This window comes from Apodemus sylvaticus, chromosome 7, assembly GCF_947179515.1.
Source record: "Apodemus sylvaticus chromosome 7, mApoSyl1.1, whole genome shotgun sequence".
In the NCBI taxonomy this organism is placed as follows: domain Eukaryota; kingdom Metazoa; phylum Chordata; class Mammalia; order Rodentia; family Muridae; genus Apodemus; species Apodemus sylvaticus.
The window spans coordinates 5,037,767-5,064,722 of record NC_067478.1 but is presented as its reverse complement, the minus strand read 5'-3'; the positions used below and the strand labels follow the sequence as shown (position 1 = coordinate 5,064,722).

The window sequence follows — 26,956 nt, the reverse complement described above, 5'->3', positions numbered from 1 at the left end:
ATGTGTGCCTGTGTGTCTTCGAGCCCCACCATCTGGTGGAGTCCCCCTCTCAGCGGCAGGGCCCTGTTGCACTCTGGGATACTGTCCACCCTGAAAAGGATTCCTTCTGCTTGCTTCACATGACCCGGACGGTCAGAAGGGGTGTGTATGGAGACCTTGAGGGACTCTCTGGTGTCTTTGTAAAGAGACTCGAAGGATTCATCTTCTGATTTTTTTTTTTTTTTAATAAAAACTCACAACCTAAAGTCAACTAGAGGTTAGGGAGAGGGACGCAGTGTTGTTCCTAACGGAATTTTTGAACTGCTCCTGGGCCCCCCAGAGAGACAGAAGCTCAGGCAATGTGTTAGAGCTGGAGGCAGTTCAGGGGCCTCAAGCTCAGAGCCAGAGGTCGGTGCAGCAAAGACAGCCTTGCCGGAGGTGTGGACGCAGCTCCGCCCACTCAGGTCCGGACTGCATCAGACCCCGCCCCGGGCTTAGTCCTGGATGGAGATCTTCACAAAGAGAGTGGCGGATGGATGCTGGTCTCCATTCTTAGACAAGAGGTGGACATGGCGGTACCCTGGAGGGAAAGGACAGTCCCGGTCACTGGGAGAGCATGCTGAAGGCACAGTGAGCTGTGGGTGAGCACTGAGGCCCCGCCCACTGCTGCCGGCAGGCTCCTCCCCTCCAGCGCTCACCCTGCTTGAGGCTGTTCCAGGGGATAGTACTCTGGCCAATAAAGTCGTTCTTAGAGGAGGAATCGTAATCCTCTACCATGAAGCGTACAAGAGCAAGGTCAGGCACTGCTACCTCAAACTCAAACTCTGTGTCCCACCATGGGTTGAAACCTAGAAGGGCAGAAACCATATCAACAGCAAGGTCACCGGCACCAACAACCTGGCCCGACCCAGGCCCAACGCATACGTTACCATTATTGGTAATAACTACGGTCTGACGGCTGGCCACATCCTGGGCCACCCCGTGGATCTCCACGATCACCTTGGGGTCCACGATAGAATTCTTGCTCTTATTGACCTTTGGCAGCTGCTGTCCAGAGATGATCTAAGGAGAGGTGGAGACAGGGAATGTTCAGGGATGGCAGTGAGGAGAACGGGATCTCCGCAGGCTGCCATCCCGCCCCCCCCCCCGCCCGTGTCTGGCCATACCCGGACTCGGAGCCTCTTCGGAGCCCACCAGGGCCCCGGAGTCAGGGCACGTGAGTCGAAGGTGGTGTCGGGATCTCTCAGAAAGGCGGGTTTCAGCACATACCCACAGCCTCCATTGTCCTGGAAGCAGCCAAGGTACACATCCATTTCTGGCCCAGGGGTTTGGAAGTTCAGAGCCACTACAGGTGGAACAGAGCAGTCACAAGCTGTGGGTTGGCCCCAGAGTCCTAGAGCCCAGCCTGCCCAGAGTGTCCTAGCAACTGGGTTCCTGTGTGAGTTAGAGCAGGATCCAATAGTCCAGTATCTCCTGCCCTCCCGGCATCCTAGCTGACCCACCACATTGACCATGTGTTCATGTGTGTGTGGGGAGGTATGGTGTGTAATATAGGTATGTGTCGTGTGAATGTGTGCACATGTATGTTTGCATGTACTTGCAGAGGCCAAAGGTTAATGCCTGGCGCCTTTCTCAATGGGTCTTCACTTTAGTTTTTGAGACAGGGTTCCTACTGAATCATCTATCTGGTTTGACTGGCCAGCAGGCTCAGAGCTCAGCCCGTCTTTGCCTCATTAGCTCTGATTACAGACTGCTTGTCATCACCACTGTGCTTTACATGGGCAGGAGTCCCAAGCAGCACCTCCTGCTTGTATGACAGACATTTTGCTGACTGAGTCATCTCCCCAGCCTCTTTTTTGGGGGGGCTGAGACAGGGTGTCATGTAGCCCAGGCTGGCCTCAAACTCACTACATAGCCAAAAATAACCCTGAACTCCTGACCACTCACTCACCCACCCCCACCTGGAAAGTGCTGGAATGACAGGTGTGACCCCATTCCCCCAAACAAGACTCAAAGGGCTGGAGTTCACACCAGACACAGACTCAATGGCTGGGCAGTTTCCACGCTCAGCGCTTGGCCTGCATCCAAATCTCCTCAGTGCCCAACCCCCACCCCTGATCTCTCATCCTGAGACCTTCACAGCTCTGGATATCAAGGCCCAGTGCTCTCTCTAACCTCCCTCCAACCCCAGCTGGTCCGTACCGATCTGGCAGCCCCCGTTCCACATCTCCACAGGGCTGTAGTTGGAGGAATCTGTTCTCCGCCCAGCTGGGTAGATCCTGCTCAGGTGGCTCACGTTGTGGCGGACAAAGCTATTTCCTGAACAGGTGAAGTCGAGTCAGCAGTAAAGGCCTTGGTGGGCTAAAGACTCGCCTATCCACCCCACCAGTTCTGTCTGGACACAGAGCGGGGAATGCCAACTTGGGACCCTGCAGGGCTGGAGGGCAGGCCCAGTCTTGATCAGTTCAGAAGGCCAGGATCATGTGCCTGCAAGGACAGGGTCTCACCTGATTCTTGCAGCAGCCGGAGGGCACGGTTCTCGGAGAAGGACGCCATCTCATAGAAAGCCTGCCCAGAGCTGCTAGGGCTGGAGAAGCCACCAAAGTGGACACTCTTGCAGTAAATGACCAAGTCGGAGAGCTCCGGCACCAGCTTTAGCTTATCCTCCTGGAGGCCGCGGGGAGGCCCAGGTTAGAGCCATAGGTAGGGTAGGACATGGCGGGCACTGAGCACCAGAAACCCAGACAAGAGAGAGAAAGAGGGGAGAGGGGAGGGAGAGAGAGGAGACAGACACAGAGAGAGGGGGAGCAGAGGGTCTGAATGGCGGCCACAGAAATCCCAAGGCAAGGCAACCATCCCATGGGCAATGGGTGGGAAGGGGCGGGGTCGCCCCACCCCACAGCTTCCCCTAGAACCTTGGCCTTGTGCTGCACTTGGCTGCGCACAGCCTCATCCTCCATCTCGGCAGCCTCGTCTTCGTCAGACACGTCAGTGGCTTCCGGCCCGTTTTCCCCTCCGGCAGGCAGCAGCCCACCCAGCTTCTTCCCTTTCAACAGGATCTTGCCCTTCAGTTGCTGAGGACAGTACGGCTGACTGGTCAGGACCCACGTAGGCCTCCAAGCCGGCTTCGCTTCCCCACCTTAAGGGCACCCACTCCGTACCTCGGGCGAAGGCAGACTCGTGGTAACCCCGTCCAGTGGCTGGTCCAACAGCATGGGCCCCAGGATGGTCCTCAGGTGATATGCCAAGACTCGCTGTTGCTCCAGGCTGCAGTGGTTCTCCAGGGACAGGATGACTGGGTAGGGGGATGCCTAGAAGCCCCAAGATGAGTTAGGAGGGACCGTCCACCCCCTTGTGTCCTCTCCTCGCTCCCACAGGCACGGCCAACCTTGAAGGCGTAGTCCCGGATAGCCCTGAGCGCGTCACAGAAAAGTATCTTAGAGGTAAAAGTGTAGCCATGGTAGATGACGGGATCCTGATTGGGGCCGTCCCAGCAGTCCAGCTCCAGGCACCGGCAGCCTTTGCACAGAGCCCTGCAGAGAGGTGACAACTAGGTTAGGACCCTCCAGGTCCCGTCCCGGGTCCCACCCCGACTCGCCCCTAACCGTTCCCTGGGCCGCACCGGATGTAGGCCTCCGTGCTGCTGGGCCCCGTGAGCTGGTCTTCCAGCAGGTAGGTGTTGTGGGAGGAAGACACTAAGTAGTGGCTGAGCGGCTGGTCCATGTCCTGGTAGACACGGCGGTGTGCCAGGCTGAAGGCGCTACCGTCGGCTGACAGCAGGTACATGAGGAAGCCATCCTTGGTCATCTGCCGCTGGGCCTTGGCTAGGTAGGAAGAAGCCACCATTTCCAGTCAGAGCTACTTGCCCACCACTGCGGAAAGAACAGTCTTTCCTCCGCTCGGCCTGCCCACCCAGTCCTCTGCAGCTCTGAGGAGCAGAAGTCGTGGTCTCCCAGTGAGACTGTGGTTATGGTGTGCTGAGGCCCTGTCTCTTTCCCTTCCTCCTATTCTAAAAGTACCAAAGGCAGGGTGTCACCTCCTCTGTGTCCCTAGAGTGCCTGGTCCTGAGGACTGGACGCGGGGTCTCACGCAAGCACTCTGCCACTGAGCCATGTCCCCAAGTCCTCCATTCTCCGTACTTTGAGACTGGGTCTCACCAAGCTAACTAGGCTGGCCTGAGAGTGTTGAGTAGGCCTCTGCCTTCTCTAGGTCATGTGCCAAAGCTGGATCGAAGTTGTCTAACGAAGAAGGAAGTAAAAATAGCCTTGGCTTTCTGAGCCACTTCTTTCCGAGTCTTGGGGCAGGGATGCTCAATGCCAACGAAGAAGGAAACTGGAGGAAAATGAGGCCCAGGCAGGGCAGACAGTGAGCTTTCTCCCATCCACCTGCTTACCCAGGATAGCCACACATTGGTCAGCAACCCTGGGGCTGGCTCCCTGCAACACGTCTGTCTGTCTGTCTGTCTGTCTGTCTCTCTGTCTGCAGTTCCATCAGTCTCCCCAGCCACTGGCTATGGGACTGCAGGGCCCTCACCAGTCTCACTGGGCTCGTAGCGCTCAATAAGAGAGAGGGCCAAAGCTGGCCCTGCCTCCTCCTCCCGCTGCTGATGCTGCAAGAATGTCACTAGCTTCTCCACCGACAGGGTCTCCGCGGCCCCTGCGGCCTCCGCAAAGGTCCGGTCGATCTCTGCCCGCTGGGTCAGCATCTTGTAGAAGGTCTCAATCTCCTCGTCCTCCAGGGAGTCTGTCTGGGAGTGGTCACATTCCTGCAAACCCAGCACAGCCCATGGGCACGGCTCAGAGCTGGCCTCACTCGGGCCAGGCCCAAGGCCCCACAGCCACAGCGAGCCAGCTCACCCTGAAGATCTTCCTGGCGTAGCTATCATCCACCTGTATGTTGAGCTCCTTCAGGAAGTTCTTCAGCTCCTTGAAGTTCATCTTGTTGTCCTTGTTTTTATCAGCCTTTCTCAAGCAGGAGTGAATCCAGCTGGGCGAGCAGTCAGGAAAACACACAGCAGCCCGATGCCCACCAAGATCCCAGCCGCGCGCAGGTGCGGCTGCCCGTGATCACGTGACCACAAAGCAGGGGTCGGACCGGAGGTCTTCCTTACTGTGGGTCTTTCCCTTGCTTCTCTTGTTTGGTGGTCGGTTTGTTTGGTGCTAGTGACTGGGCGGGGTCTCACACAGCACTCTACCGCTACCTTTACTTTGCATTTTAAGTCAGGAACTGTCCAAAGGACCTACACCACCCACCGTGAACTAGCACCGGTGATCCCCCTGCCTCATCTTCTCGAGTAGCCAGGATTACAGGATTGCACCACCAGGCCCAGCTAGGGGTCTTTTTCCATTTGTTCCTTCCGAAGCCTGATGGCGTTTGAAAATATTTACTAAAAGGTTCACTGTAGAAGTTTAGACTACAGAAAAGGAACCCAGGCAATAACTACCCCACCCCGCTCATTCTCCCTACTGTGCTGGTCCATTCTCCCTACTGTGCTGGTAACAGCCTGAGTCTCTCGAGCTGTCAGCCAGCGTGCCTCTGGTACCTGAGGCTGGAAACACATATTTCCATCCACTGATCGAAAGTGGAGAAATCCCATGTAAACTGAAACCTGGATCAAGTCATCCTGTTCGGTATGTCTTGGCCCATGCTTACACACAGACCACACCACACCCACTTTCTCCCTTCAAACTCAGAGGAATTGATGGGGTGGGCGGTGCTCCTAGCACAGTCCTCACAATTAGAGCTCAGAGTCAAACAAGAGGATGAACTTCATGGGTGCATGTTTAAAAAAGAAAAAAAAAGCCATTGGAATTTAATTATACATAAAACAACAGCACAGGCAGCATAAGAAATGTTACATAACTTAAAAAAAAAAAAAGTCTAAGCCCCAGGCCAGGCCTGTATATCCTGTAATCTCAGCACCTGGGAAGGAGATTGTGGCAGAAGAATCAGGAGTTCTAGGTCATCCTTAGCTACATAGCCAGTGCCAGGATAGCCTGAGCTATCTGAGACTCTGTCTTGGAACAGACAAGCCAAAACCAAAACCAAACAACAATAAAAACCTAAGAGGTGTCAGGCAGTGGTGCCTTTAATCCAAGCACTTGGAAGACAGAGGCAGGTCAAATTCCAGGATAGCTTGATCTACAGAGTTCCAGGACAGCCAGAGCTACACAAATTATAACAGCACCAAAGTTATTAAAATTATTTGAAAATTTTAAAAAGTATAAAACTTAAAACTCTGAGAGCCACAAAGCATCATTAAAAGAAATGGGAAGAGACTGGAGGCTGGAGAGATGGCTCAGCACACAAGACTGTTTGCTGTTCTTGCAGAGGACCAGACCTAAGATCCTGAGTCCTCATCAGATGCCTCACAACCACCTATAACCCTAGCTCTGGGGAGTTGGTACCTCCTTCTGGCCTCTGCAGGCACTACACACTTGTGGACGGAAACACACACACACACACACACACACACACACACACACCACAAATCTTCAACAAGTGGAAAAAGGAATAATCAACCGTAAAGACACCTGACCTTGTCCATGGATCAAAAGACATTTTCATGTTGGAAAGTCTCCAGTTAACCTTTGATCCCTATCAAATGACGTTGGCTTCTTTTCAAGAAATTGATACAACTGACCTTAAAATACATGTGGGAAGCCACAGGACCCAGACTGGCCACACCAATCTTGCAAAACAAAGAACAGATTTGGACAGCTCACACTTGCTGATTATGAAGCCAACTACAAAGTTACGGGAGATAAGAGAGTGCAGCGATACTGCACAGAAGGACAGACAGATGAACAAATGGACAGATCTAAGTCCAGAGTAAATACTCATTTTCACAGCCAATGGACAAGTCAATGAGAATACACAACAGGATAATGTATTTTTCAGGCCCATGAGCTGGCACAACAACTACAGGTCCCTGACAACTGAGTTTAATCCCCAGGACCCATAAGGCAGTAGAGACTGACGCCCACAAGTTATCCTCTGAGCGCCACACACAGAATTGACAAGTATGCAAACACACCCAATAAATAACTAACGTAATAAAATTAATTATAAAAAAATAAGTCTCAGACTGGAGAGATGGGTCAAAGGTTAAGAATACTGTCTGATCTTCCAGAGGTCCTGAGTTCAATTCCCAGCAACCCCATGGTGGCTCACAACGATCTGCAATGTGATCTGACGTCCTCTTCTGGTGTGTCTGAAGACAACTACAGTGTACTCATATACATAAATAAATAAATCTTTTTTAAAAAGTCTCAATGCACAGTGCTGGAATGACTGCACATTCAAATGCAAAGAGAAAATAGATTTCCTATCCCATACACACAAAAGCAAGCAGAAAATGAACCAGAGATTTACTTCACAGCCAAGAGAGTATCTGTAACCAAAGAGAAACCTAAGAGCTAGTGATTTTATTGATGTAAAAATGGAACCCCCCCCCCACCTTGCTGGTGGGAATCTAAATTGTTGAAACAACTTTGGAAAATGATTTGACACGTTTTCAAAAAGTTAAACATGGGGAGGGGTGTGGCTTACAGGACCAGAATCCGGTTCTCAGCACCTACGTGGGGCTGTTCCCAATGTCTCCTAACTGAACTCCAGGGAATCCAGTGTCCTCTGCTGACTTAGGCAGGCATTGTACACACGTGGACACACTATTGACACACAGACACATACTTAAAACTAGAACGAGGGGTTGGAGAGATGGCTCAGTGGTTAAGAGCACTGGCTGCTTTCCCAGAGGAACTGGGGTTCGACCCCTAGTACCCACATGACGGCTCACTGCAGCATGTAACTCCAGTTTCAAGGGATCTAACACCTTTCTCTGGTCTCCTCTGGCACCAGGCATGGACATGGTACATGGACATACATGCAGACAGAACACACATACACTTAAAATAAAATGATAAAAATAACATCTTTTTTTTTTTTAAGTTAAACATAAAAGTTACCAAAAAAATCTGGCCATCTTCCTCTTAGTATGTACTTAGGAGAGATGAGAACACATTCACACAAAAACGTGCTTTCGAGTTTTCACCGCAGATGAGAGTCCGAGAGAGGAATGGACTCACAGGCCCCGTCACGGATGAGTTAGGGGTAATGGAAGGGTGTGTCCATGCGGTGGGATGCTGTTAGGACACCGGAAGGAGTGGCATGCAGAGCCACAGTGGAGAGTGAATGAGCGTGGACACACACTAGGAAGAAGTCATTCGGGAGAGGCTGCGGGACTCTGCGTCTACGGCAAGCCACAGACAGCGATATATGCAGGATTAGATGGGGGCTGTCTAGGTCTGACTTTGGGGGAAATATGAAAGAGCTGCTAATGGGGCCAGGGTCGTGGGGGGCAGGAGAGGGTGACAATGCCCTAACATAGGGATGGGAATGACAGCACAGTTCTAAGTATGTGAAAACACACGGAATCAGGTTCAACAGTGACACGTGTGCTTGTGGAGACTAAAGGCCAGCCACAGGTGTTGGTCCCTGGGTGCTGTCTGCCTTGTCCCCTGAGACAAGATCTCTCACTGTCCTGGCACTCACTTCTTAGCCTAGGCCGGTTGGCCAGGGAGACCCACGGATCTACCTGTCTGTGCTAAGGTTGTATATATCTGGCTTTACATTCTTCTTTTACCTTATTTTTAAGTATGTGTGTGTGTGTGTGTGTGTGTGTGTGTGTGCACATGAGTGCAGGTACAGGCATCAGGTTCCCTGAAGCAGGAGCTACGTGCGAGCCACAGTGAGTTAGCTGACGTGGGTGCTGGGAACCAAACTTGGATCCTCTGGAAGAGCAGTATAAGCTCTTATATAAGCTCTTACCCACCGAGCCATTGCTGAATCGACCCTCCAGCCCCACTCCTGGCTTTCACATGTGTGCTGTGTTTGAGAACTCAGGTCCCTATGTTTGCACGGCAAACCATTCACTAACGAACCACTGTCCCAGCCCTGGGTTTAACGCGTGGGTTAATTTTATGGCATGTGAATTATCCCTCTATAAAACTGTCATAAAATGGGATGCTGCAGGGCATGATGGGAAAAGCTGTGATCCCTGCACTCGAGAGGCAGGAGGATCACAAGTTCCAGCCTAGAACCTGTCTCGGGCAAACAAAACAAACATGAGAACAGGTCCCGGGCCTAATCTCACGCTGAAGCAAGATCAACAAATTGAGCTGACCCACAAGTTACTGTGTTTAGCCGCCAGGCAGATCCGAACACTGGGGTCCCAGCATCGCTCTCCAAGTCCTTGAGGGCAGTAACCCGGAAGAACATGACTATATCACCCCACCTCTGTCCCACCCCACCCCACCCCACCCCACCCCACTCCCAAGGGCCTATCCACACTGCTTGCAGAGAGAATCAGAGAGACACAGCTGTTGGCCTTGGGTCAGAAGGCCCTCCGTACTTTTCCTTCTGCCATGGGTTAAAACGAGAATTCCTAAAATTCATAGTTGAAAACCAGCAACCCCTTGTTACGATGATTTCAGAAGCAGGAGTCTTTGGAAGGTAACTTGAGTTACATGAGAACATGAAGGTGGGGCCCTGACCAAGGCCCAGCGTGCCTGGAAAGGACAGCTTTCTCTCTTTCATGACAGGGCAGAGTGAGAAAGCAGCCTGCATACCAGGGAGAGGGCTCTCAGCAGACCCAGCCATGCTAGGACTGAAGAAACACCCTGAAGTGGGGCAAGCCGCCCAGCCCTGCAGCGACCAGCTGGGTGTGTCTCTGAGGGAGTGTGAGGAGATTAAATGAGGAGAGAAATGGGGTTCACTCTGTTCCCTGGATTCTCAGGCTGAGTGAGAAGGGTGTGAGCTGCACCTCAGTGTTAACCCCTTTCTCTGGGCTTCCCGACTGAAGGCACGATGTGACCAGCCGCCCCGAGTTCCTGCCACATGCCTTTCCTGGCCTGGTCGGTGGACTGCATTCTCCTAAAACATAAAATATGCCCCTCTTCTCCTGATTCATTATTGCCAAGTGTCACAGCAACCAGCATAGGATCTGACACGCTCCAGCATTTTGTTACGGCGGCACAACTGACCATAACACATCCCGTGCCCAGCCAGGACCCACTGCCCCCAGGAGGATACTGCTGCAGCTTCTGCCGCTGGTCCATGGAGCCCGAGTGATGGATGATCTTGCGTAAACCCTGCACCCAGTGCTGAACATCAGCTGCAGACGGGGCAATGAGGTCCAGGGTATTGCGCTGGTCCTTGAAGACAATGGAGAAGCATCGGTCCTCGGGTATGTCTCGGGCAAATTTCTCCAGGCCCTCTGTGCGGTGTCCCATCCGTACCTCCTGAATATCTTCGATGGAGACTGCAAAGAGGGGAAGGGTCGGCAGCTCAGGCTGTGGGGTGGATGACTGCCTCTGGCACAGCCGTGGCCGTGAGGAGAGGGGCAGAGCCCAGTGCCACAGCCAGACTCGGGGGTCCAGGGAGGACAGGAGGTCAGGAGAGCAGAGGAATGGAAACACTTCACAGGCAGGGGACAGGAGAGCCATCCGTGAGCAGAATGGGATGAACACACAGGGAGACACAGAAGCAGAGATTGTGGGATAGGAAGGGAAGCAAGGACTCAGGTCGACAGTCCCAGACATAAAAGAACCAGATAGCAGAAGCCTGAAGCAGGCCTCCTGGAGAGACTCCGCTGTGACTGGTACCTGTGATAGAGAGATGTCACGCACCCTCCAGACCATACTGGTCTTTGAGCCCCCACAGCTATCCCTGCCTTCCGGTCCCTCTACTGACCACTTTGGACAGTCCTGGCTCTGGGGTCTAGGGGCAGAATCCCAAAGCCAGGGAGAAAAGCGATGAGTTCACCCTGTGTGTGACTGCATGAGTTCTGGCTTCAGGGAACCCTTTGGCAGAAGGGTACAGAAAAGTGTCACCTTCCAGAGTCCCAAGAGGCAGAGAAGCAGCCAGTCTGCGTCTCTGAGAGAGCAGAGTCTCTGGACTCTGAGTCCAGTCTGAGAGGGCTGGGCAGGACAGGGAGACGGCGGCAGGGTTAGGTCCTCGTAGGCCCGTCTCAGCTTCCGGAAAAGCTGAGTTCTGCGTTAGAGATACTGTACTCTGAGGGATCCTAGACTCAGGGGGCTCAGCAATAAGGGACAGAAAAGGCCACCCCAGCAGGTTAGACACATCCACAGTGGGCTCACTATGCTATTCCTGGGGGTCTAGGAGAGGACATCTCTCTGCCCTTAGGAGGTTGGGAGGGCCTTTCCATCAAGCCAGTCTTCCTAGCTCCGGGGACAGACAAGCCCTTCTCCGTCACATCCTTCTTCAGCCTTTCCCATCCATTCCGTCTGGATCCTCCCCAAACCCCTCCTACCCTGAGTTCCCGGGGCCCCTCAGCCACCCTCAGGACTACATGTGTACCATGTGCCTTGGCTGGGTCACAGGCTCTGAAGAGTGGGACCCATGGCCCCTGCACCATCTGGGATGCAGAGCACATCCCTGGATAATCTTTCTTTGCCCCACATGTGGCAGCTGAGACGGCTGAACCAGGAAAGAAAACAGGAAGCCTGGGTCATGGAGCCCCTGGGCCCAGGGAGAGAAAGGCCAGCTGCCTTCACTGCTGATAACACTCCTATGGACAAAGTGGGAGCACTGGGAGGTACTGGAGAGACTCAGCAGGAGAGAGAGACAAAGAGAACCCGGAGAACCTGTTACTCCTCCATTATCCGGACTCAGTTTCCCCAGAGGTAAGGTGACATGGCATGCAAGAGCCTCAACCCTTACCTGGGAAAAATAATTTCAAACGAGTCCGACTAAACATGAGGCCGGTGGCGGCCGTCTGAGTCGGAAGCAAGCCTCCCATAGTGCCCCTGGGTCTGAGCCCCATCTCAACCTGGCTCCTCACTGTTCACAGGGGCTAGCCTGAGTGACGGTGCTCCAGGAAGGGCGTAGGGAGGGGCCTTCTCTTCTTACCCCTTCCCCATCCCCCACCAAGCACCAAGTGCACATTCAAAGGTACCCACCAGGACTCCAGAGAGAGCCCATCCACCCCCACCTGCCAGTAACTAACAGGAAATCCTGTGTCAGGACAGGAGCCCAGTGTAGCAGCCTGTCTGGCTTCACAAACACTGGCAAGGTCAGGGGTTACCCCTGTGCTAGGAGCCATTAGTTGGGTTGTGACCCCTATATGAGTCTCAAGGCGGTTTTGTTGTTTGTTTGTTTTGGTGACAGGGATTCATGTTTCTAAGTTTTATAAAATGATAAGGAGAGAAGGACTATGTTTGGTGGATGTGTAGTCAGGTGTTGGGGAACAGGGTGCCTCTGTGGGCACAGCTGAGGCATCCCTTCACCCTGAGGGACCAGCCACAGGACAGTTTAGTATAGAATAGAGTTTATTCAGGGCATGGGGAGGGCGGTTGAGAGAGGTTGAGGGAGAAGGACAGAGACAGAGACACAGAGGGAGGGAGTAGAAAAATAGAGGCTGGCCATGAGCATGTGGAGAGACGGGGGAGGGGAATGAGAGAGGGGGAGCAGGAGAGACAGGACAGAGTGAGAGCAGGAGAGAGCAGGAAGGCAGGAGAAAGCAAAGCGGAGGGGGCAAGCAGCCCCTTTAATAGTGAGTCAGGTACACCTGGCTGTTGCCAGGTAACCGTGGGGCGGAGCTTAGACAAAATGCTAACGCTAAGCTGGTCTTAAACTCTCTATGCAGATGAAGATGACCTTGACCTTCTGAGCCTATCCCTAACCAGCAAATACTCAGTTACTAGCACATGCCCCTACACCCAGTGCTGTGGACTCAGCACAGGGCTGCATGCATGCTTAGGCAAGAGTTCTACAGATCTGATCGATCGAGCTATATCCCCAGCTCTCAGAGTAATCTCTGAGACACTTTAGAGTCCCATCCTCAAAAGGAGAGCACCAGGAGGCTACAGCAGAGGGGTCAGGAATCCATCCTTAGGATGTACAGCTAAACGGTAAAGTCAAGGCTAGTTCTGGCTGTACGAGGTCTCGTTTAAACAACAATAGGGGCGGGAGAGATGGCTCAGCAGTGAAGAGCACTGACCGCTCTTCCAGAGGTCCTGGGTTCAACTCCCAGCAACTACATGGGGGCTCACAATGATCTGTAATTTGATCCAATGCTCTCTGCCCTCTTCTGGTGTGTCTGAAGACAGCTATAGTGTCTTCATATACATATACATGTACATAATAAAATTATTTTAAAAATAGTAGATAAATAAAAAGACACAGTCCACATGGTGGTGCATGCCTTTAATTCTAGCAAAAGGAATTATTCAAGAATCTTGGGGCTGGAGGCTCCCATATCTGACAGTACAGGAAGGACCCTAGCCCAGTGTCACAGAGTTCTAACATAGCACTTGGCTAACCTCATCCCCAATCCCGGCTCTCAGGTAAGGTGTAATGGATGTCTCTGTCATACAGAACTTTCAGGGAGCTCCTGCATTGAAGGGCATGTCTGCAAAACCACCCCCAGACCTCTCAGGAGGTTGTCCCCATTCACACACCCACCATCAGATCTGGATCCCTGGGCCTTTGAGATGCTCTAGAAGGACAGTGCCCAGTCCCAGGTCTCCTCCCTCCTCTCCAGCTCAGGTCCCAGGAGAGTTAAGTCCTCCTGAGCCCCACCTTACATACCAGCCGCTGGCCCGGAAGTACCTTATCTGTCCCCGGACTTTGGGCCTTGCTTTTGACCCTGCCACTCTGATCCACCCAATGTCCCGGTGGCACCATTGCATTCAAACTACCCTGTCCAGCTCCACAGTTGCTTCTGAGCCTGGCTGTCCCCATTTGTAGCCACGGTTAAATATCTTCACCTTCCATTAACTCCTATGGCTTCTCTCTGTGCCCAGCCTAACCTTGGTTTTCCTACATAGGAAATAACACCAATCTTTCCTTGACCCCAGCCAACCTGAGTTTCTTCCTTTTCGTTCCTTATGCAAGGCCAGCCTGTGGTCACGGTCCATGACTGGCCTCCACCCAACCCTGTACCACACCCGCCACGGGACCCTAGGCACTCACAGAGCTGCGACTCCGGTGACCTCATGACCTTGCGCGATTCCTGCCAGATGGTCTTGCAGTCCTCCTGTAGCTTGTAGAAGCGTTCTCTACGCCACGAACTGGACTTCACCTTCAGGAGCTGGCTACCTTTCAGAAGAGCCTGAAGGTCTGGGTCATCCTGCAGTCCTGGGAGAGACAACGCCGGTGAGATGTCACTTTCTCCACAGTGTCCCTCTTCACAGGGAAGCCTTCTACCCACCTACGATCACACTTTCTGCCCCAGTATTGAGTATCCATTGAACCCAGGGTATCTGTGCATAGCAGACAAGTGGGTTTTTTGGTTTTTGTTGTTGTTTGGTTTTTGGTTTTTCAAGACAGGGTTTCTCTGTGTAGCCCTGGCTGTCCTGGAACTCACTCTGTAGACCAGGCTGGCCTCGAAGTCAGAAATCCACCTGCCTCTGCCTCCCAAGTGCTGGGATTAAAGGCGTGTGCCACCACTGCCGGCTGCAGACAAGTGTTTGACCACTGTGCTACACTCTCTGCCCCAAGCCCATACTCAGACACCATGACTTGTCTAAAACCTCAGTGAGCACAGTTCAAAAGCCTGCGGTTGCTGGGCGATCTGGGTAGTGGCCTGGCTCGGAGTGAGGTGAGCTGGGACTAAAAGACAAAGGAAAGGAGGGGAGGAAAGTGGCTGACAACTCAGCTGGGAATGGACCAGGGCCGGCAGAGCCAACTAACTCCTGCCTCCGAGGGCTCCAACGTTATCTGTACCTAAATTCCGGCATACTTCCTGAGCAGCTGTCTGACCTCAGGGTTTACAGCTGTGGGACCCCTGGGGCTATGCTACCCCAGCCACTCTCTCCCTATATCCCTGACCCCACCTCTAACTAGAATCCGCTTAAACCATTCTCTGATCTTTGTCCCCAGAAGAGAATGATGAGCCCTTTGCGGACTGGGTCTATCCTGCTGAGATGGCTCTGTCTTTCGGACTGGACCCCGACCACTGAGTGTCCTGGGATCGGGCTCCCTCAGCAAATGGTTGCTTTAAGATGGAGTTCAGTCTTTCAGAAGCTGAGACAGGGCCCACAGGGAGGACAGAACTCTGCCGGCTTGTCCCACTCCTGCCCAGCTCTTGTGTGACTTGACCCGAGTCACGGGCTTGGGCGTACTCACAGTCCTCTCCTGACAGACCCAGGCAGGAGGCGCCTGGAAGACATTGAGCCCCTTAAGGGACTTCATCTGCACACAAATTCTGTAGTAAGGATGATAAAAGAGATCTGCACCCTGTAGCTTAATAATGCACCAGTGGGACACAGAGGCAGACACACCTATGAGGCGGTGTGGGCACATGCATGCATGCCCGCACGTGTGTTTACAGCACACGCGGTCCAGCAGCCAGATCTCTTCAAAGCCAACTGGACACTTGAATGTGTCCTAAAACCACGTGACCCAATAGAAAAGTGGCATCAGGGCCTCCAGCCTTCCTGTTTGAGGAGCCAGAATCTAGGCTTGTGCTGGAGAATCGTCACAAAGCTGCAGGCTTTTCTGATCCCAGACCCTCCGCCTCTCATATCTCCTCCCAGTTAATCCGTGCTGTGCCCTGATGGCCTTCATCACATTATCTACAAGCCAGTGCAGACCAGGCTTCACTCGCCAACGTCTTCCTTACCCCTCTTCAGCTTGCTGCTTGTGTGAGAACATCCACCCCTATAGCTTCAGAAGCCTCCTTCTCCCCCACTCCCCGGCCTCTGCTCCCTCATCTGCCCTGGGGTAAGAACAGTGTCCCAGAAAGCCAAGCCTTATTGCCAGTCCTTCGAGATGACAGTTATCTCACACACCACCACCTTTGTCCCATCATCTACCCATTGCTAGAAGATGCTCTACCTCAGTACAGACAGCTTTCCTTCAGTGTCGGGAGACCTGGGAGGAGAGAAGACATAGAGTGTCTCCAGTGGAGGGAAGGTTAGGGAGTTTCCAGACTATCAGAGCAGAGTCACCTCTGGCCTCTGCTGGGAGATCCCACTGTCTCTTCTCAGGCTGTGGTGCACTAGGAAGGGGCCCCTCCTGACGGTCTGTCAATGCCCTGCCCCCTGAGTTGGTCACAGTTAAGCAAGCTCCAGCTCACAGCTCAGATGGGAATGGGGGCTGCTGGGAAATGGAAGGCAAGCCCCCACCGCCTCATTCTGGAAAACATTGTAAAGAAAAGGATGACAAGGTTATCCTGTCCCGGAGCCAGCTGTGGCCCCAGACAGAGATAAGCTCTAGTAGGGTGACAGCTACCACCCTCCAGGAACTGGGAAATCTGGGCAGGTCTCTCCATGGAGTGGGAAGGGCTTCCTGATCCTGAGGCCTGTGGGTGGGTGGCCTACCACAGGACTCTTGTTCTCACAAGTAGAAAGTCTGTGGGAATCCCCTATGCAGCCCTCACCTCAGCCTTGGGAGGGAGGGTGGGCTGAGCGTTCAGGGTTTCATCAATCTTTTCCAGGCTAGCTGTCCACAGGGAAGCGACACAGAAGGTGGGAATTCAGGAGTGCCAGACGTTCTGCCCATGTCCCCAACATGCTGCATGATAGATGTGCCGGGCCTGGGACCCACGCTCATACACAGCTACACCAAGATATACCACACCACCACAAACGATCTCACAGACACAAACTTGCACACAGGCACATGGCGTGCAAACTACCCCCAAACTACCCTCAGAGTCTCACGGGGAACGTGTTACTGTTTTTCACACACGGGTATGCCATGTACAGTGCAGGAGGTCATCATCATAATAATAACAGCGGCCGCCGTGATGATAGCTAATGTTTGAATAAGTTACTGTTGGCAGCACATGTGTTTAATCTCCTAAACAACCCCTAGGTAGAAAGGCAGTATCATTATTCCCATTTTACAGAGGAGGAAATTGAGGTCGAAGGAAGTTGCACAGCAGAGTTGGGACTCAGAAGCAGGCAGCTTGCTTGCGGGGTCAGAGCTAGAAAGCATGTAGCCGCACTACTCGAAGACACAGAGCCAGTGGGTAGCAGCATCAGAAAACCCACACGGCATCAGAAAGGCAGCCATTCCAACACCCTAGGCCACACAGTCACATCAGTCATGAGCAGCCACTGTCAGCTGCACACTGTCGCACAGAGCTACACACAGACACCTTCAGTCCCAGAATGCCACACTAGGGTATAGGGCATGACACACTATCATCCCCATACAATCGTGTCACAATACCATCAGTGTGACAGAATCACTTGGCCAACCCTGGGGTCACCAACTGTCACTTGTTCAGGTCTACATTTGTCCACTGTCATACTAGAGCTCTCTGGGTTCCACAGTCACACCAGCTCCACAGGGAATCACACACTGACTGAGTTTGTAACCAGGAGGGGTTGGAGTTTGTAGGGAGCATGGAGATTGGGCTGCTCAGGAAAGGCTAGGAATCTAGCTCTCCCAGTACTCACCCCACACACCCACACTGAAAACACAGCCCCGCAGAAGAATTAAACATGGATAATCTGAGGCTTAAAGGGAGGAGCGTCCTGTTCCAGCTGCTGTCCCCTTTCTTTCCCCCCAACAGCAGGCTCTCGGGTTCCCCTGCATCCCTTACCCAGTCTCTGTCCATTGAGCGCTGCCACTTTGCGACTCTGCTCCTGCAGGTAGAGCTCCCGGGAGCGGCTCACGCTGCCCCGTCTGCAACTCGGGACCCCCAGACACTGCATGGTGTTCTAAATCTCTGCCCCGGTGAAACCTAGTTTAGAAGCCGGCTGAGTCCGGCGGGCAGTCTACCCTTGAGAAGGCGGAGCCAGAACCTCAGAGGAGGGGGGTGGGTCCGTCTCTCTGGAGGCGGGGCCAGATCCTTGGAGGCGGAGCCAAGTCTGGGGGCGGGTTCATGGGCTAGGGAGGTTGGAGAGAACAGAAAATAGGCGGAGGAAGTGGAACCAGAACCCAGGAGGTGGGACGGGGGAGGTTGGCATCCGTCTCCCAATGTGGCCGAGGTAGCCTTGAATTCCGGATATTTGTGACTTCACCTCCAGAGTGTTAGTATAGCAAGCATGGCTGGAGGGTTAGGGTGGCAGAGCCTGCCACACATAACCCAGGTCCGGAGGCTGGCAGCCACGCCTGGAAGGCGACGTGGAGGAATCACAGCCAGGAAGCACACGGAGGGTGAGGCGGAGCCCAGGAGGAGGCTCTTGCTTGGGAAAGGCGGAGTCCAGGCAGGGAGGGGAAGAACCTCCACTTGAGAGGGTGTGTGAGGGTGGGGACTGGAAGAAAGTGTGCGGTAGTGCCTGGCGAGGAATGCCAACGCCAACTCTACAAGATAGTCCAGGCATCAGGACTGGGAAGACTGCTCTGCAGAGCGAATTCTGGTGACACAGAGACGTGGAGGTGGTCAGGGGGAGCCGGACCTCATCCACTGAGCCCTCCAAATCTCTAATCCTCTATTATTCAACTGATTTGTTGTGATTAGGTTTGCGGTCTGCTCCCAGGTCTTCTCCGTTTCCTATCTAATCATTGTGAATCCCCAAGATAGCATGCCAACGCTCTTCTTCCTCTTCCTCTTCTTCTTCCTCCTCCTCCTTCTTTTTCTTCTCCTGCTCCTCCTGCGCCTGCTCCTCCTCCTCCTCGAAACAATATTTCTCCCTGTATAGACCAGGCTGGCCTTAAACTCAGAGATCTGCTTTGCCTCTGCCTCCAGGTTAAAAGTGTGTGCCACCACCACTTGGCACAAATGCAATTCTTAAAAAAAAAAAAAAGTAATGAAAAGAAGAGGAGGAGGAGGAGGAGGAGGAGGAGGAGGAGGAGGAGGAGGAGGAGGAGGGAAATGCTGCCCTCAAAGGGAGTCTGCAGGCTTACCTAGAATAAATCAGAAAGACTGCAACTTTGTGCAGAACTGTGTGGCCAGAGTGCCCGGGAACACTGGGGCCTTTCATCCCTACAACTTCCCTTTCATTCACTCTGCAATTACTGAGTCCCCACAGCAGGAGGGTCAGGACACCACCCAGAGGCCTGACTCACCCCCTCCCTTACCCTCTGTCCTTGAAGAGGTCCCCTCTGGGTTCACTGCAGTAGCAACACTGAGTCACTGGCAAAGCCAGTTTTTTGGCACAGACAAGCAGTAAAAACAAAAACCCAAAGCGCAGAGCGAGTAGGTTGCCTACGGTCCCAGTGAGGGATGAGTAATGAGCAAGGCACTTGAGTGGAGATGAACACAGGATGAGGAGGACACAGGAAAGGGTTCGTTTGAGGGGGAGGGGTGGTAGAATACCCACACTGTAAAAAACAAAAACAAAACAAAAAACATGGAAAGGGGATTTGTTTGTTTGTTTGTTTGTTTGTTTGTTTGAGACAGGTTTCTCTGCATAGCTCTGGCTTCCTAGAACTCTGTCTGTAGACCAGGCTGGCCTTGAACTAAGAGAACCCTCTGCCTCTGCCTCCCAACCCTCGGCATGCGCGCCACCACCCAGGCTATATAGAGGTTCTTAATCAGAACAAAGACCGCCTGGGCCCCGATGCGATCGAATCCCAGCAGGCTGTATTTCTTTGAATTCTTCAGCACTTTATGTGATGCACCTAAGATCACGATCCTAAGTTTGTTACAGTGGCTCACATCTGTAACTGTAGTACTCAGGGTTGTGAGACAGGAGGATGGCTATGAGTTTGAGGCCAGCTTGTGCCACATAGTGAGCAGGCCAGTCTAGGGCATGAGATTCTGTTTCAAAAACTAAACAAATAAAACCCCCAAACACCAGCAAACTGAAAGTAACCCACAACATTAGAATGCAGTTCTGAGAAGATCCAATGTGTGTGTGTGATATTCCCAGCATCCCAAAAGCAGACAGCTTTGAAACCTAACTCCCGTCAGTGGGGAGCTGGCTACCCCTACTTGCTGTGATCACTTTTCTTGGGGTCCCTGGCTTTTGAAGCAACCCAGAACTCCTAAGCCCGTTAATTTTGTTTGTCTGCGATAGGATCTTATGTACCCTAGGCTGACCTCCAACTCCCTGTGCAGCTGAGGACTGTCAATTCTTGAACTAATGATTGCCACCTTCCAAATGCTAGAATTGTCATGTTGTGCCGCTATGCCAGGCTTACAAGGTGCTGCGGACCAAACCAGGAATGTGTGCCTGCCAAGCCACTCTGCTGAAGTCCCCAACCCCCACTAATATTTTATCCTGGCAACATCCTCTGTGGAAAAATACCTTGCAATCCCATGGTTGAGAAAAAGGCTCAGAAAGGCAAAGGTTACATAGCAAATAGCGAAGCTGGGAGTGGAGCCTGTGGCTCGTGGGACTCCCCTGTCTCTTTTAGAGAATGCCAGTTCTTGAAATAGGGCAGGCGGGTCAGGTACAGGGCAAGTTAGTGTGGGTGAATGTCTTCAGTGAAGGAAAAGGTCCTGGGAGGTGATGTCTTTTCAGGGATCTGCTGGGGATGCCAGTCCAGGCTTAGCTAAAATAGAAAGGGGCAGGGTAGGCGGGGAAGAGGGGAACTGTAGTATCAATTATAGCAGGCTTCAGGGGGAGAAAGAGACCCTCGGTTCATGCATCCGACTCCAGCCACATTTGCCCTTGGTACTGTCCCATCATTTGCCCACCCTGCCAGACAACTCCCAGCGTGTGTGCGTGCATGTGTGTATGTGTGTGTGTGTATGTGTGTGTGTGTATGTGTGTGTGTATGTGTGTGTGTATGTGTGTGTGTATGTGTGTGTGTATGTGTGTGTGTGTGTATGTGTGTGTATGTGTGTGTGTATGTGTGTGTGTGTGGTGTGACTCCTGTAAGAAAATCAAGGAGCCTATAAGTCAAATGACTTATCTGACATGAGAGAGAGAGAGCAAACGAACTCTACTGTCTGTCTTCACAACAGATGGCTTTATCCAGCATCGCATCTGTATGAGTAAGAAGGACAGAAGCCTCGTTTCATCTCTTGGTGAGTCCATAGGTCTCCAGCTAATGAAGGGGACTAAGGGCATCTCCCCAGCAGACCCCCAACTGCTCAAGCCAGAAAGTGACCAGTGCTCTGGGACCTGCACTGTGGAAAGGAATGCAGGCTCCCCGTCAGCTACCAAGTGCAAGCCAGTGACCACAGTCTCCGGCCGCGGCCCTCCTCTACCGCTCTTCCTCCCCCCATCTGCATGCAGGAGCTGCGTATAGAGGTCACTGTGGATGCCATGCTTGAAGCAGTGGGCCCACAGGTCCGTCAGCTTGGCCACAGTGTACTTTCCAGTCCTGCAGGAAAGGCTGGACTGAGTCACAACTTCGGGAGGCTGGTCTCAAACAGGATGGGCCAGGCTGGCCAAGCCTGGGCTATATTAGACTGAGGCTCTGTGTCTTTCTCTGTATGGGAGATACCAAGGCTAACCCAAGAAAGAAAGGGGACAAGGGCACAGACACTGGGTTAGAGCCTGTTCAATGACCCAAGTTCTATGACACTATGGAGTCAGAGGCAGCCAGAGGGAGGCAGGCAGGGGAGAGCCGGGCAGCCTGCTAGGTAGCCAGTAATAGCTAGTGGATGGAGGCAGAGATTCTCGCCACTGTGATTCTCTGAGCTGCCCACCCTCTCTCCCCACCAGTGTGTCAGGAGCTGTGGGGGAATCTCTGACCTCTGAGGAGAATGAGGGAACAGTGGGAGGGATAGGAACACAGCCACAACAAGGTGGCTTTGAGAACCCCAAGCTTCCTGGGCTCTGGTGACAACAATGTATAGGTCAACTGACAAACGCAAAACAGGTTGGGGGCTGGCGGCAGGGCACACATCCAAGGGGGAGTGGAGCGGAGCGGGAGGACGGGTGAGCACAAAAATCTACAACCCAGGTGGTGAGGTGTCTCAGTGGGTACGGGCAACTGCTGCCAAGCCCAGTGACCTGAGTTTGATCCTTAGAACCCACGTGGTAGAAGGAGAGAACCGATTCCTGCAAGTTGTCCTCTGACCTCCACATCCCCTCTTGAGCACACGCGCGCGCGTGCACACAAACACACACACACACACACAATATGTGTTATTTTTTAAAAAAAACAACCCTACAATCTCAAGGATACTGGAGAAAAGTGAGCAATGCTGCTAGGCAGTGGATCGATGTGAGAGGAGCGGGTTTTGCTGAGGCAGCAGCTGACCTGAGGGGACACGAAGGAAAGACTTCCCATAGCCCCTCCCCCAGAGCGAGCGTGAATACCAGTTCCTCTCCCTTCCCTGGACGCATCTAAGACAAGCAGCCAGGAGCCTGAGCTTTCCTCTCTGCTAGAGGGACAGCCATGGGGAGAAGAGCTAGCCCAGATGGGAAGAAACAAAGCCGGATGGACAAAGGGGCTGCCAGGCGGTTCTCGCTGAGACCTGGCCGACTCCGGCGGGGCGGGCGGGGGGGGGGTCAGCAAAAAGATCGCGCTGCTCCTCCCAGCACTGGCATCGCTGTTTTCTGCTCTAGGCAGCCAAGGCTGCCAGACCGACCTCAGCCAAACTTGCACACCTCCTCCTCGCCCCACCCACTTACACCCTCATCTGCCACACCCTCGCGGCCTGACTCGTTTTAGGCGTACCCGTGTTTTGGGAAGCCTCTGAAGAGAGATTGGTGGTCTAAGGATGCTGTCCCGGTTCTTTCCCCGACCGTTTTGTTGCCATCTGGACAGAGGAGCCCAGCCTTTTATGAACAGGCTAAGGGGAAATCCCCGAGAGAAGTCTGCATTGCTCCCCGATCTCTTGGGCCAGATTTGGGGGAAGTCTGGAAACGCCCAAGGTTGCGCCCAGCGCAGGCTGAGGTTTTTCCGGGATCCCACAAGGGGACAAGGAGTTGACTCTCTGGTGGTTTGAATGCAGCCGAAGGAGCTGTTATTCCTGCCCCCCGCCCCCGTCCCCGGTGGGTACAGGCTTTCCCGAGGGTCTCCCCTGCGGGCGGGACACTCACCGTGCAGCGTCAGGAAGTCCCGACCGGAGTCCATGCCCGTCGGGGCGCGCGGCGGAGGGGACGCGGCGTGATTCACTTGAGCCAACAACCGAGCGGCCTGGGGTCCTTGCGCAGGCCGGTGCAGGGACCCAACTGAACTGCGGTGGGAGGCGGCCGGGGGTGGGTCCTGGACACCGCACCGCCCCCCGGGCGCGCCAACCGGCGCTTCTCCCCGCCCCTCCAGGGGACCGGGCAAGGACGCGGAGCGGGGGGCCGGGAAGGCTAGCCAACCTTGGCCGGGGCTCGGGCCAGCTGGGTGCGCCAGGGCCAGAAATAGTCAGATCCCTCCCGCTTCCTCCACCGCCAGGACCCACAGGCCCTGTCATTACAGCGAGCTGCCGGCCCCACGCCCTGCCCGTGGGCGCCTGGCCTCGCTGGGGTTGTGGGTGATGTGGGAAAGAATCAGAATCGGGTCTTAGTGGGCTCAGGAATCACTGCTTAAGCGGCAGTTTAGCCGGGCAGTCTTGGCCTGTCTTCTGAGAAACGCGTGCTTGCCCGAGCCCACATTGCCACGTTTGGGGAGAGTAATATCTAGGTTGTTTTTTTGTTTTTTGTTTTTTCCAAGAGAGGGGTCCCTCTCTTTAGCTCTGGGAGACTTTCATGAAGGCAGGGATAACAGCAAGCAGGTATAGGCCCCTCCCCCGCTGAGGAGGGGAGAAGATGGGAGGCCTGCGGTGAGGCTGCTTGGACAAGGGTCCCTGATGTCGAAGGCACTTAGCCTGGAAGAGGCTAGCCCGGCTCCCCTCAGCTCTTGTTCTTCTAGCACTAGCGGGCTTCCGTAGCCTGTGAAACATGGAGGCCAGTCTCCGATTGAGTGTTAAGGCTGGGTTTTAGCCACATGACGTTCACCCCCCCCCCCATACACACACACACAGTGTGGGGCTGGCTCCTTGTCTAGCATTCAGCCCTCCCCATCCTGATGCCCTAGGAAGCCCCCCAGCTTCCCCTTCCACAAGCTGAGGCCTGTACTGCATGAGGGATGAGCATGGGAACAATGTAAACAGCCTGGGAAGGGGCAGGAGAGAAATTCCCTTCTCTGGCTTCCCCGTCTCTTTCTCCAAAGCCCTACTCTCCAGGTCTTTCATGAGCCTTGGAGCCTCCCTTCTCGGCCCTGCCCCGGAGCCTGGCAGGTACTGGCATCGGTGACTCAGGCCTTCTCTCCTCTGCCTGAGACCGAGAACTCCTGGCACCAGCAGTTGGCATGGCTTCATCTCCAGCGTAATTTCTTCTTGTCATCTCTGTCTCCGAGTCCTGGGCAGGGCATTAGCCACCACCAGGGCCTCTCCCTCTACCACAAAAGACCATGGCGGGGGTTTATAGAAGGTTCTGCCCCTTGTACTCCAAGCTCACTTGAAACAGGCCCATGTCTGGCTTCCGCTGCACGCGTTGCCGCTCACTGTGTCCCCTCCCTGGCCTGGGGTTGCCAGACAGAAAGGGCATGCTGACTCAAAGCTGGCCCAAGCAGTCAGGTTCTGCTAGAAATGAGGTACGCTGTGCTCAAGTGCTGACCTGTAGGATGACACCTTCCCCCTGCTGATCTCCCTCCTCTTTCTTCTCCCTCTCTCACGGGGGGGGGGGGGGTGCAGAGGTGGGTGGGTGGGCTGGGGGAGTGGGGAAGGGAGGGGCGGGGGAAGGGCTCTGCCCTGGGGGAGGGGGGCTCTGCCCTGAGTAGCTAGGTTTAAGTAGTGCGTAGGGTCACTGTGGAATCTGGTGGGGGAAGGCTTCCGGGGCAGCTGTGTGGGCCTAGCCCTGGCCAGGTGCCACGTTTACTCTACTCAGAACCTTTGCAGTCTCTCCCGAGACCCTGACTGCACTCAGGGCTCCGTGGCAGACTTTCTTTGGAGCGCGGGACTTCTGAGACCTGTTCTCTCTGGGCGGAGTTCCAGGCATTGCCCCACCCCCAACCCCTGGCTGTCCCAGTCTCAAGTGTCCGTGCAAAGGTGGGTGTGTGGGAGGCGGCTGGTGAGTGTGGACAGGTGAAAGAGGTCTCCACCCTGTACTAGTCTGTTAGAGTCAGTTCCCTTGGCCCCCACACCATCCCTCATTCTGTGGGCTGCGTGTACGCTATCTGCACAAGAATGCTAAATTTCAGGACGGTCAGGCTCTGGGGCTTGTCTTGCTCAGCCCCTCCCCCATAAAACACAAACCAAGACCAGCCCGAGTGGGTGAGGCCAGTGAGGTTTATTCAGTGCTCTCCCTGTCTTTAGAACCCAGGGCCCGGAACATCAGGGTAAAGGGGTTAAGTCTTGCCTCTACAATTTCCTGGTGTGAGAATGTGAGCAAATCGCTTTGCTTCTCTCTAACCGGGAACGACGGTCCACTCAGGGATAAACAGAAGATGTTGAGTATGTGGCACTGACACTGCCTGCAGAGGGTTCACCCGCCCACAGCATTGTCTCTGTGGCCTGTCCAACATAGCCTGATGGCCACAGAGGCTCTTGATCTGAGGGCACACCCCTGCTTCTGTGAACTGCCCTGCAAAAGGCCCAGACCCAGGTCCAACTGCCTCAACAGGAGATGGGAAGGTCACCTGCCCAAAGAGACAGCGATGGTAAGGGAGGCTCCTTGGACCATATCCGTCTGACGTCACTCATGCGCAAGCGCAGGGATCAGATGCCAGCATGGGCTACAGAGTTGCGGCACCGCTGGTAATTTCCGGATAGCACAGGGTTCTGGAGGGTTTTCTCTCTCTCTTTCTTTCTTTCTTTCTTTCTTTCTTTCTTTCTTTCTTTCTTTCTTTCTTTCTTTCTTTCTTTCTTTCTTTCTTTCTTTCTTTCTTTCTTCCTTCCTTCCTTCCTTCCTTCCTTCCTTCCTTCCTTCCTTCCTTCCTTCCTTTCTTTCTTTCTTTCTTTCTTTCTTTCTTTCTTTCTTTCTTTCTTTCTTCGTTTTTGGAGTCAGGGTTTCTCTGTGTAGCCCCAGCTATCCTGAACTTACTGAGCTCTGTGTGCCTCTGCTCCTGAGAGCTGGGGTCAGGCATGCGCCACCACACCCAGAAATTGTTCTCTGTGTAGCTCTGGCTGTCCTGGAACTCACTCTATAGAGCAGGCTGGCCTAGAACTCAGAAATCTGCCTGCCTCTGCCTCCCAAGTGCAGGGATTAAAGGCGTGCGTCACCACTGCCCGGCTGAGGATTTCTTTTTTGAGATTATGTTCCTAGCATCCCTAGGGACTGGAACTGAGTCAGCTTTAATGTGGACGTTCAGTGGGCTCCTCTGCTTACCCAGCCGCGGAGGGTAGATTGCTTCATGCTTCGTGAGTCTGGGGAAACTGATCCACAGTCATCTCCTCTGACCTGAAAAATTACCTCTTGGAGGGAGAGGGAGGGTTGGAAGACTCAGGAAGCTAAAGAAACTCGCAAGGCTCAGAAAGTCACAAAATGTACAAGACTCGGGAAGCTAAAGAAACTTACAAGGCTCAGGAAGTCATGACATTTACAAGGCCTCTCCCAGGTTTCTCTAAGCAGTGAACACAGGGTCAGTAGAGGGAGAGGAGGCCCTGGTGAGGCTGCTTGCAAGTTCTTCAGGGCGACTCTGTGGACCCCCGCCCAGGCTGCGGTGGGTGGGCTTCTCAGTGACCCAGTTGCCTTTGGCTCACCCATGACCCCAGCAAGCTTACCGGGCTCCCAAATGCAATCATTTCTTTAGCCTGTCACTGGTGCCATATCCGAGGTGAACAGAAGGTTGTTCCTATGTCCCCAGGGAAAGTCACGTGACAAAGTAAGCATCCAATTTGAAGATGACACCAAAACCTATGTTTGAAAACTTTGATTTTCTTTTTTCATTTTTTTGTTTTTGTTTGTTTGTTTGTTTTTACGAGACAGGGTTTCTCTGTGTAGCCCTGGCTGTCCTGGAACTCATTCTGTAGACCAGGCTGGCCTCGAACTCTGAAATCCCGCCTGCCTCTGCCTCCCAAGTGCTGGGATTACAGGCATGCGCCACCACCGCCTGGCTATGATTTTCTTTTTTCTATAAGTATCTGTTAAGAATCTATCATCCACTGGTCACATAGGAACGTAGGAATGAATCAGCAGTGTTCAAAATACATCAAAGGAAGCCTCCTGCTGTGTGGAGCTAA

General features: G+C 53.5%; 1 protein-coding gene across 3 annotated transcripts; it reads right to left on the bottom strand.

Moving 5' to 3' along the window:
* Positions 1-217: 217 nt before the first annotated feature.
* Positions 218-23,002, bottom strand: Plcd1 (phospholipase C delta 1). 3 transcript variants are annotated; one of them, XM_052187009.1, is made up of 15 exons: positions 22,845-23,000; positions 13,975-14,139; positions 10,072-10,300; positions 4,836-4,965; positions 4,513-4,744; positions 3,602-3,803; positions 3,368-3,512; positions 3,141-3,290; positions 2,895-3,053; positions 2,487-2,646; positions 2,182-2,298; positions 1,146-1,324; positions 909-1,041; positions 678-827; positions 218-559 (listed from the first exon to the last, which is right to left on the bottom strand). In XM_052187009.1, the coding sequence occupies exons 1-15, from the start codon at positions 22,876-22,878 to the stop codon at positions 474-476; spliced, it is 2,271 nt and encodes a 756-aa protein (XP_052042969.1). In that variant the 5' UTR covers positions 22,879-23,000; the 3' UTR covers positions 218-473. The 3 variants fall into 3 exon arrangements, with proteins under 3 accessions (XP_052042969.1, XP_052042967.1, XP_052042968.1); XM_052187007.1 differs by lacking the exon at positions 22,845-23,000 and adding an exon at positions 17,558-17,717; XM_052187008.1 differs by having other exon boundaries at positions 678-1,041; positions 22,845-23,002.
* Positions 23,003-26,956: the final 3,954 nt, after the last annotated feature.